The 12,301-nt window shown below is 37.9% G+C and overlaps 1 protein-coding gene across 1 annotated transcript; it reads left to right on the forward strand.

Moving 5' to 3' along the window:
* The first annotated feature begins 10,162 nt into the window (after positions 1–10,162).
* On the forward strand, positions 10,163–10,777 carry LOC122316279. Its single transcript, XM_043132811.1, has one exon. The coding sequence runs from the start codon at positions 10,163–10,165 to the stop codon at positions 10,775–10,777; it is 615 nt and encodes a 204-aa protein (XP_042988745.1).
* Positions 10,778–12,301: the final 1,524 nt, after the last annotated feature.

Genomic DNA, 12,301 nt, shown 5'->3' on the forward strand with positions numbered 1-12,301 from the left:
AGTGAAGGTATTTTGTCTTACCATCCACGCTTAGGCCCAATTCCCCACTCGCAGGCCCAAATGAGGGGCATCCTTATCCCACCCCCGCAGGGGGGTGGGGGAGCTGTAGGGGTTGGGGAGAGGAGGTTTTGGCCATTGAGCCCTGGCCCTTGTGGGTCGGGCACCTTGTCCAACAACTAGGGGCAAATTGGACTGCTAGTATGTTTGGCCCCCCGGCTAGGCCAATTGGGCCTAGAACATGTATCTAGGCCCAAAAATGGCTAATAACATGTTTATGGGCTTTTTTGGGTGCATAATCCATTTTTTTTTGGTCTAATTTCAACAAAAAGAAATTTGGAAAACAATTAAATATGTAAAACACAAAATCAAACTTAAATGAATAAAACATAAAGTTAAATGATATCTAATAAAGGTACTAAGTTCAAAGTTCAAGGACTAACTAATAATTCTAAATTATTACATGTAGTATAGAATATTACACATTAATCTAAAACTATTACAAGTTAATCTAAAAATATGACAAATTGTTAAATAAATTGAATGAAATACATTTTAAAAAAGCAAATAAAACTTCAAAAGTAAGTTGTAACAACATGAACATATTATAAACCTAAACATGTAGTTGACTAAGAGCATTTACAATGAATGTTATAAAATATAGTTTTCTTTAAAACATAAATAAATTTGCTCAAAAGTACCTTCCAATGGACCTTGTATTTGATCTTTATTTTTCACTTTGCTACAATACCCTCGCTTGATGTAGAGGATACTATTCATAACTCTAAATATTTTAAATTAATTCCTCTTTCCTCTAAGCTAATTTTCTCCTGTCTCGAAAGTACTTGTTTTCATTTCAGCCACTCTCTTTGGTTCCTATATTTTCCTTTGTGTTTGGCACTATCTTCCTCCGACTTCATTGTTGCTCGTCGACTCCATCACCATTCATGGTCGTTCTCCTGCTTCAAGCTCCTCTTTACGATTAAGCATTCTTGGAAACCCATGGCTAAGGTAAACATTTTGAAATATTTTCTTCGCTCCTCCGATTCTGAGTAATCTATGGTCAAAAGCATTGTCCCTTGTTAAAACTCTCTCTCTCTCTCTCTCTCTCTCTCTCTCTCTCTCTCTCCCTCCAAAATGCATGAAAGCATTGGCTTTATTCTTCTTCTTTGTCTTTCCTTTGCTCTGTCCCCTAGTCTGAAGAAGATAAAATTTTATGGATTTGTTTTATTTGATGAATATGGGTCTAGGAGTTTGTGCTTCATTTCATTCATCAAGTTCTTCATCTCTTCTTTGATTTCCTTAACGTGTATGTACATATATACACACAACATAAGCCACATTCAATTTAGTTACTACAATTGTATCATGCCAATACCTTTTTTGGGTTTTTGATGTTTTTTTTCTTTGGTATTTGAATTTTGGACCACTAACTTCAATTGTGGTGCCTTTTGATTTCTTGATTTCCGTGTATCAATAATTTGGATTTTTTATGATCTATGAAATTTAGGTCCTGGAAACTGTCTCGGAGGGGCTATGTGTAGATTTGAATTGGATTGAACGTGTTTGTGAATATATCAAAAACAAGAAGAGGAAAAGAAGAAGCAATTCCAATTGGGATTAACAGCCATGTATGAATGTTGTGGAATTACCTATATTTTAGTGTGATTGTGGAAGTGCAATATTTTTAATGCTCACACATGCACATTTATAGTGTTTCTTTCCCTTGGAGGATGATCTGCTTTTGTGCGCTTTTTGCTCTTTTATGGAAATGGAAGTGATTGGTTCAAAGCAAAGCATAAATTTGGAGAGATATTGCAAATATATATATATATATATAAAAGCATAAATTTGGATTAATCTAAAATATGACATAAATTATATGACACAGTACTAAGAGATAATGAACTTCGAAATGGATCCATATGTGTCCCTAGTGTTAAAGGTAGACTAGTACGATAGAAATAAGAATGACCAAAATACTGCAGGCTACCTCTTCAATGATTGTATATTTGATGGCATTGACCTTTCAATAAGCTAAGATATCAAACTGCACCATATACGGATGTATCTCCATCATCAAGTCTCTATTCAAGGTTTTTATTTTCTTACTTTTATTTTTATTTTTAAGAAGAGCTAGGGCCACATGTCCAAGAGTGACTCCTCCCCAAGTTTATTAATAAAAACCTCACTTGTGGCGGAGGAATACCATGGTTACAATATTAGCAACTGAAGGTTTATGAACAAATCCTGAATGCAAACAAAAAGGACCAAAAAAAAAAAAAACCCAATAAAAACCGTGTGACACTACAATTGAAAAACCTGAATCAAAAATCATCTGTGAGCCTTTCTTATGTAAGGTAAACCCATTCGATCCGTTCTGAGAATCTTCTTGAGTAATAAAGGAAGCTCATCCTGCGCCAGCCATACTCGATTGCAACCATTACTTCCCAGTCTAGCAAGGTAATCCGCTACCATATTTCCTTCCCGATATATGTGCTTTGTTTGATAACTCATCGACAAAAACAGTCGATGTAAATCATCCCAAAAATCTTCCAAATACCATAAACTACATTTTCCTCCCCTTAACTAGTTTACCACCAACAACGAGTTCATTTCTAAAATGATATTATTAAAACCCATTTCCTTGCAGTGTTTAAAACCCATTAAAAGAGCCATTAATTCAGCTTGATTATTAGTGCCTGTACTCGTACTAGCGGCAAATGCAAACTTCAAATTGCCTTGTTCATTCCACAACACTCCACCCACGCCCAATTCCCCTGGATTTAGTATATTGCTTCCATCAATGTTTAGTTTCAATCAACCTGTACACGGTTTAGTCCAGGACACTACAATTAATTTTTCTTGCTTAATGGATGTCGGCAACTTCAGGAGTTTTAGAATCGCCATATCCCTGCTTTCCAACCTAGAAGATTCCTTTAATTTCACTCCCACCCATCTTATCCAATGTTTCATCGAACTCCATAGAGCTGCAATGGACTCCTTCCTACCTTCCATCCTTGTTGAACATCTCCTGATCCACAAACTCCAAATGATGATACTGGGAATTAATCCCACCAAGTTACCCACCTGCGATGATCTTTTAGTGCGTCTGAACTACACCTCCACTGCTTCTCGCCAAGTATGATTAGCAACGTAAGGAATTTCCACCATATTTGAGCAGAACTTCCATATAACTGCAGCTATTCGCCCCCCATAAAGCACATGGTTTAAATCTTCAAAAGCTCCTTCATCACAGCACCCACACTTAGAGACCAACGGGATGCCAATTCTTCGAACACGATCATCTACACTGCCTCGTTTGTTTTCGGGACAGAAAACCAAAACTTTGAAAACTTCTCAAAGTTTTCATGCCGTCAGAAGTTTTACAAAAACAAACACACATTTTGATCTACAAGTTTTCATCTCAAAAGATCTTAAATTTCTTCTCAAGTTTTCATCTTAAAAAAAATTGCACCATTGGTAAATAAATAAACAAAGGAAGTAGGAAAAAAAAACCAAATGGTTAAAAAAAAAAAAAGGAAGCGGCCAAAAAAAAAAAAAAAAAGACCCAATGGTTAAAAAAAAAGGAAGCAGCAAAAAAAAAAAAAATGCACCATTGGTAAATAAATAAACAAAGGAAGTAACAAATAAAAAAAAAAAGACCAAATGGTTTTTTTTAAAAAAAGGAAGCAGCAAAAATAGAAAAAAAAGACCAAATGGTAAAAAAAAAAAAAGGAAACAGCAAAAAAAAAAAAACCAGTAAATAAATAAACAAAGGAAGCAACAAAAAAAAAAGACCAAATGGTTAAAAGAAGGAAGCATAAAAAAAATTATACCATTGGTAAATAAATAAACAAAGGAAGCAGCAAAAACAAAAAACAAAAAAAAAAGAAGCAGAAAAATAAAATAAAAATTGTAGCATTGGTAAATAAATAAGTAAATAAAATATTATAAAAAGTACTATAAGTACTTGTGGGTCCCATCATATTACTAATTATAACAAAGTCAAACTAATCTCATCTCATTTCTAAAAACAAACATATATTTCATCTAATCTCATCTTATCTCTCATTTCAACATATCTCAAAAGATTTTATCTCATCTCATCTCTGAAAACAAACGAGGCCGGCTTTGATGCATGGCTTTCCACATTAGAACCGAGAACTTCCTTGGCAACGCAACATGCCATACCCACTTCGACTGCTGGATTTTTGGGGCTGTAACTCTAATAAAATTCCATGCACTCTTAGATGTAAAACCTTCATTCAAGTTTCCCAACCAAGCCAAAAGATCAGACCCTTCTCTTATGCCGCCAACCTTCGATATAATTCTGTCTGTCATCTCTTGATCCACTAGCTGTACAAACATATCCACAATCCAGCTATTATTCACCATGCAATATTTAACCGTCAAATTTGGTTGATTTACAATGCTCTGTTGAGCACATTGGACCCGAATCCAACCATTTATCCCTCCAAAATGAGACATTGCCATCTTTCACAAGCCACTTAGAATTCTGAAGCACCACAGGAACTGCCCTCATGACCATCTTCCAAAAACGAGTGCCTTTAATAGGGTTAACTATCGAAATGTGCTGGTTCTAAACATACTTGGACAGAAAAAACTGTGTCCACAAGGAGTTAGTAGTCAACAACTTCCAAGCAAATTTGAGATGCATAGCATTTTGAACATCAATCAAATTCCGCAATCCTACTCCCCCCTCCTCAATCAGCTTGCAAATTCTGTCCCGGGCTATCCATTTTCTTTTTAACTTGTCGTTCGTCGACCCCTAAAAAAATGAACTAAACAATCTATGCAAAGAAAGCAACATTGTTTTGGGAACATGCAAGACCGACATCAAATGAACGAGCATACTAGTAAGAACATATTTTAATAGAAGAAGCCGAGCATCAGAGGATAAGAGCTTAGCCTTCCATCCTTCTAGCTTTTGTTGTACACGCAGAACCCCTAAATATTTGAATGGAAACTAACCTTCAAAAAAACCAGTGATCAAGAATAGCTCACGACGTCGAGAAGAAGAGATTCCCTGAGAGAAAAAAATTGAAGACTTCCCTTCATTCGCCCTCTGTTTCGACCACTGGGCATAAAGACCAAGGGTGAGTTTGATCTCCCTGGTCGATTGTTTACTACCATTTGCATAGATCACCATATCATTTGCATAAAGAAGATGTGAAATGCAAGGGCCTCTGTGCGGATGACAAAAGAACCCAATCTTGCCGGCCTGAAACTTTTGTTTAATAAGTCCAGAAAAAATCTCCTCCACAAGAATGAATAAATAAGGTGACAGGGGATCCCCTTGGCGAAGACCCTTGCCCCCTTTAAAAAATCCTTTGGCCGTCCCATTCATAACAACAAAGTACCAAGGAGTAGTCACACACTGAGACAAGAAAGAACAAACTTTAGCCGAAAACCCAAATCCTTTCAACACATGAAATAAAAAATTCCAATAGATAGTGTCATAGGCCTTGGCTATGTCAACTTTCACCATGACATTTCACCCTCTAACTAGCTTATTTAAATGATGGACTAGCTCTTGAGTAAGACTTATATTGTCAAAAATACTTCACCCAGGTAAGAAAGCTCCTTGCTCCAAAGAAACAATACGATTCAAAACTAGAGTCAAATGAGCCACCAAAATTTTCGAGCAAATCTTGTAAACCATGGAACAAAGATTGATCAGCCTAAACTTGTCGAAAGAAGTGGGATTCAAAACTTTTGGGATTAGGACAATAAAGGAAGATGTATAAAACATGGGCAAAGAGCCACTAAAAAAAATCTCGGACCGCCTCGATCAAATCAGCCTTGACCAAAATCCAACAGTGTTGAAAAAAACCATATCTAAAACTGTCTGGACCTGGACTGCTATCCATTGGAATAGAGAATAGAGCTGCCTTAATCTCTTGCTCAGTCGAAACACAACACAGAAGATGATTTTCCTCCTCCTCCACCTTCCGTTGAATTAAAGTTGGCAAATCAGGGAGGGGGCTACAAGGGCGGCCTTGAAGGAAATCTTGAAAATATACCACTGCAGCATCATGTATTTCTTCCGGAGAAGATAAAGCACTACCATCACTCAGCTGCATTTCCAACATTGATTTCACATTCCTAACCTACAAAGCTTTGAAAAAAGAAGAGTTTACCTGCCTATGCTCAATCTACTCATTTTTCACTTACTGTTAAAAGTGAAGTTCTCCCATTTTAACCACTCCAAAAGCTCAATTCTAGACGCCATAACATCATTTTCCACCTCTTCCGAAAACTCTTCTTGAAGTCTTGCTTCCCCTTCCTCCACACGAGCCTTCAGACTTTTAATATGCTCCCCTGTCCACCCAAACACGTCCTCATTCCAATTGTGCAACACAATTTTGAGGCGTTTTAATTTTGAAGCAAGTTTTCAGAGATCCGAATTCCCTATAGCCTCTTGCCAAATAGAAGACACACCTCCAAAAATCTTCATGTAAAGTCCACATTTGTTGGAACTTAAAAGAGCTCGGTCCATGCCTCAAAATAGAATTTTCCAATCCAAGAAGCATTGGGGCATGGTTAGAAGAACAACGAGCCAAATACTTAAGGGAAACCGAAGGAAATTACTCCAAATAATGCAAACTACAAAGAGCTCTGTCTAACCTTGCCCAACTCCTTGCCATCCCATTCTGTCCATTACACCATGATAACTTGTTTCCACTAAAAGGGACCTCAACCAGACCTCCTACATCTATGAAATTACAAAAGTCCTCCATTGCACATTGCATTCGAGGACAACCTCCTCGTTGCTCACCATCTTCACGAATCACATTAAAATCATTGATGATGAACCATGGGGAGCTCAGAGAATTGAATTGAAAAAGCTTAGACCAAAGGTTTCGTCTCTCCGAGTACCTAAACTTGGCATATACAACCGACACAATAACTGAAGATTTTAAAAACATCGTAATTTGCTGATTAGAGACCCCCAACACATCCACATGTATCTCCACATCCTAGAAAACCCATAATTTGCCTGCTTGGGGTTCGAAGTGTTTTGAAGCTTGAGGTTCTCGCCATAACTCTCACCCCACCTGCGTTTTTTCAGCATCCCGACTTCTGGAGAAGGTGATGCAGTAAGTGCAAATGCTGGAATATTAATATCCCTTAATGCAGCAAACTCATCATACAAACTACTAATAGTGTCTTTAACCCTTGGCACATGTTGATATATCCATGCCTTCCTATTAGTGCTTTCTGAGCGAAATGCCTTGGCATCAATTTTGTTTTGTGGGTTAAGAGTAATAACTGCATATAGGAAAATGTATATCCTAGTCAAAGCTCCCAAATACTTCTCATGCTTGAGGCTCATGCCCATTTTCATAATCTACAAAGTATGATTAGCACTGAACCACAATTCATTCAATTGCTCTTTCACTTGAAAAGTTTGTTGACAATATTCATTGGATGTGACATACAAAAACTCAAAAATGGTGCATGTCACATCATAGAAAAGCCTAAAAAGTTCTACAAAAACTTGCAAATGATTCCCATCGTCCTCCAAGTGGTTAAAATATTGTATATCCTTGTCACCCCTGAGGTCAAAGGCCTTTTTGTATTGTTGGACTGTCTCCAACATAAAAAAGGGTTGAATTCCATCTTGTAAAAACATCAAGACACAACATCTTCTTGCATTCAATACCCACAACACAAACAAACACATTGAATTTCTCAAGCCTAGCCAATGAAGATCTCACAAATCTCACCACACTTCTAACTCTTGCAACTAACTTATAAACATCTTTCAAACTGTTGGTGACAATAAGATCAAGGATATGTGCAGCACATAAAATATGCAAAATATCACCACTTAATATTGACTTATTGTCCTTTCTAACCATATTCTTAAGATACTCATGTGCAGTATTGTTAGATGAGGCATTGTCAACTGTTATTGCCACAATCTTCTCCAAACCACGCTTCTTTATTACAGCCTTCAAAGCCTTCCCAATGGTTTCACCTTTGTGATTGAAACTTAAACAAAACTTGAGATTCTTTTTATTTAATTGCCAATCAAAATCTATAAAATGGTAGCCAAAGACATATAGTTCAAGTTTTGGATCAATGCCCATGTATCAATGATGAAACTCTGACTCTTCAATTGGTTTCTCAACAAATCTTTTTATAGACCGTACAATTTAATAAGATCCTTCACCATCATATGGTGAGAAGGGATGTTTACACCCTTTCGGATCTTACTTAGTAAACCCCTTCAATGTCACCCCACTACTTCCCTATCTATCATTTTTATTAAGTTCAATCTCTAATCTTAATTGACTCTTTTCAACTAATGAACACCTTATTGAACTCTTCTTGCATTGTTCTTCTAAATGGATCTACAATTGGGATGTACCATGTTTATAGTGACATCCATAAATCTTACAACAAAGGTTACACTTTGGCTCATTATGGTCACCACCCTCTAACTTGGTAAAGTGTTCCCACACAATGAAAATAGATTTTTTCTTTGTTGGGCCCATGGGTGTAAGAGTCAGGGTTGGTGTAGGGATAGGGGTAGTGGTAGAGGTAGGGGAGGAAGCACCAGTGCTAGCATTTGAACTTGACCCACTATCCATGGAGTCACAAACTCACAAATACATAACTTGATGCAAAAATCACATTACAATTAAAATAATATAAATTAAAGTTGATTGGAGTTTTAGTTTTGAAACCCCAAAAATAGTTTGGGATTTCAAAAGTGAAAACTCAAAATTACTTGAAGTTTCAAAATTGAAACCTCAAAATAGTTTTGGATTGAAACCCCACTATTTTGAAGTTTCATATTGATACTTACAGAGATGGAGATAGAATGAGTTTCAGGGCTGGACAGTGATGGCGATGGAGTGAGAGAGGGGCCGAGAATAGAGTGAGCCTTGAGAGATAGGTTGGTGAGAGTGAGAGGAGTGAGCCCTTAAATGCAAGGATGTAGTTTTATCCAAAACGACTTTGTTTCATTATAAATCTAATTATATATATATATATATATATAATATCTTTATGGTCCAAATGAGGGATATCCCGAACGGGTCCATTCCTCATCCTCGCATGGTGAAACAGATGCCCCTCAACCCATGCCTACTCGCTTGGACATCATATGTGACACATGTATGCATTATAACATGTCACATATTCCTAATGCTACATCAGCAATGGTTCCTACATTAGCGCTACGTCAGCCGTGCAATGTTAACCTTGGCTGTTAATCGTGATCGTTGAACATTGACTTTGACCGAGTAGCGAGTAGCAGAGGTACTGAGTTATCTAATTTTTTTAGGATGTGGAAAGATATCAAGTGTGAGTTTTATCCTCAATATAGAAATGACAACAAACTATCATTTGTTGTGTGGCTACTTCATATTAAGTTTTTTGTATTGGGTAGGGCTGTAATCAAGCCGAGCCGAGCCCCTTTTTGGCTTGCCAAGCTTGGCTCGATTCAAAATACTTGAGCTTGAGATTTTTTTAAATTCTTTGTTCGAGCTTGACTTGATAAGTTAAAATCTCAACTCGAGCTCGAGCTCAAACTTGTCCCACAAACGAGTTCGAGTCGAGCCGAGCTCGAGCTCGAGCTCAAATTATTATTTTGTTTTTGCAATAAGATTTAATAATTAATAAATTAAATAAATAAAAAAAGAACTAATATTGAATTTATACAACTAACAAGTAGAACCTCTATTAAATTATAAAATTTTAAAAAATTTATAAATAATTAATATCTAACTAGTTGATATTTATCCAAAATAACAATATATTATATGCCTACATATATTATTAATACATACACTTAATATAATAGCATATATCTATTTCATATATGGTTTTCATCTACTAGTATATGAAATTATTAAATTTTATCAACTAATTATTATACAAATTATAAAATATACCTATGAAGTATATTTACTATATAGACATAAGTAATTAGAATACATATTATATATTTAATTATAAAAATGGTATGCTTATATTATTAGCTAATACATATATACATGCAAAACATCGACTAAGGGTCCTTCTCTTTTCTCTCTAGAGAAAGAGTAAGGTGAGAGTACCTTGCCTGTGCAAGGGTGTTAGTCTCTTCTAGGAAGAGTTATAGTGAGAGGTCGTGGTGCTCATGAAGATGGAAGAAGAGGAACTATCTCGTCGTTGGGAGAATTTCTCACTATCAAAAGAGGAAAATACAGTATTTGTGGTTTCTCCTGATGAAGCTATGAAGGAATGCATGCATGGAAAACTATGCATAGTAGGAGGTGTCTTGACTGAGAAGGGATTCAACACTGAAGCTTTCAGAATGACAATGTCTCAAATATGGAGACTTGAGGGATGGGTGAAGTTCAAGGACTTGGGAGACTTCCGTTTCTTAATAGAATTCTGGTTTCTTGTAGATAAGGAACGTGTCTTGGGTGGTCGTCCATGGTTCTTCGACAGGAACCTAGTCTTCCTTCAAGAACTAGAAGAATCTACCCCACTCAATGCGGTGCAATTTCAATTTGAACCTTTCTGGGTCCAACTGCATGGCCTGACTCTGGCTGTTATGAATGCAGACTTTGGGAGCAAGTTTGCTTCATCGATTGGTCATGTGATCCGTGTGGAAGCTGACTCGGAAGGAAGAGCATGGGGCAAGTGCCTAAGGGTCCGTGTAGCAGTGGACTTGAACAAACCTCTGCTTCGAGGAAAATGGTTGCAGCTTGATAATCAGAAGCACTGGGTTTACATGAAGTATGAGAGATTATAGTCTTTCTGCTTTCATTGTGGAATCCTATATCATAAGACAAAGGGGTGTCAAGCTCAGTGAGGGGCATATCAGGGAGGTGAGGCCAAACCTTCCCAGTTTGGCCCATGCTTGAGAGCTCAACCGATGAACTCTAGGATTTTTGAAGTCAGGAAGTATGGTGGAGATACGGGGGACTCTCACCAACCACAACAGCTGCATACGGTGGTTCATGGAGGGACCTGGAATGAGGCACCTAACCATGGAAAGGTGCCTGCTCAGGAGTTCTCCACAAACTTCCCAAAGAAGGAGGAGGCAGAAACTAAGGAACCAAAAGCTCAACCTACATGCTCCACTTTTGGAAATATCCAAAAGGGGGAGGACCCGACAGCACCTTTAGAGAAGATGGCTTGTCAGATTATGAGATGTTTTCAGGTTTTCATGCTAATATACCTGATGGGAGGGCAGAGATAGTGGACCAGCATTAGAGGAAACATGATCCTGGGATATCGACCTCGGTTAGTACCCCAAAACATTTCATTTTCCCCCTAAAGTCTCCACCAAAAGAGCAACATGTGTGTGCTAGCTTTGAGATGGTAAAGGAAAGGCCTGATGAGCCCCTAAAGACAAGGGCCACGTGGAAAAGAAGGGCCAGGGAGGCTCACCAAGAGGAGCCCATTATGTTGGGCATGATAACTAGAAACAGAAGAAAAAGAGGCCCAACAAGCCAGGTTGATGAAGTGACACCCGACAAGAAGAAGAGAGCCAATCTTGGCCTTGGTACAAAAGGCTTTAATCCAAAGTTAGTGGAGGTTGCTGTGCAGCCCCACCAACAACAATGATAGGCCTTAGTTGGAACTGTAGGGGGCTTGGGAACCCCCGTATAGTTCGAGAACTTCACTTACTAGTGAAGACTAAGTGGCCCAAGTTTGTTTTCTTGATGGAAACAAAGTGTGGTAGGAGAAGGGTCAAGGAAGTGAGGAATAAGTTGGGATTTGATTCTAGTTTTGTAGTGGATAGTAAAGGCTTAAGTGGGGGCCTTGCTTTTCTGTGGAATGGCACATCTGAGTTCAATCTAGAGTCCTACTCACACCACCATATTTCGATGGTCTTGACACAGGAAGCCTCTGGCAAAGAGGTGCTGTTTTCTGGTTTTTATGGTTCTTCTTTGACTGCTAACAGAGCAGATAGTTGGAAGCTTTTGAGGTTGCTACAACCAAAGCATGAACAGGCGTGGTTTTGCTTTGGAGATTTCAATGAAGTTCTACATCAACATGAAAAACATGGGGCTGCCTGTAGACCTTATCACCAGATGGAACAGTTTAGACAAGCTGTGGAGTGCTGTGGCTTAAGTGACTTAGGCTTTGTAGGGCCTAAGTTTACTTGGAGTAACAACCGTGAAGGAAGTCAGTTCACCAAGGAAAGGCTTGACCGTGTATTTGGTAATCTGTCAGGAATGGAGTTATTTGCTCAGTGCAGAATCCAAGGCCTTGCAGCCCAAACCTCAGACCACAGACCCATCCTGATTCATTGGCAGAATGGGTGGAG

Source organism: Carya illinoinensis, chromosome 7 (genome assembly GCF_018687715.1).
Source record: "Carya illinoinensis cultivar Pawnee chromosome 7, C.illinoinensisPawnee_v1, whole genome shotgun sequence".
Lineage (NCBI taxonomy): Eukaryota > Viridiplantae > Streptophyta > Magnoliopsida > Fagales > Juglandaceae > Carya > Carya illinoinensis.

Excerpts from the sequence above, each read along its gene's own strand:
- LOC122316279 (XM_043132811.1), top strand. The coding sequence starts at position 10,163 with ATGGAAGAAGAGGAACTATCTCGTCGTTGGGAGAATTTCTCACTATCA.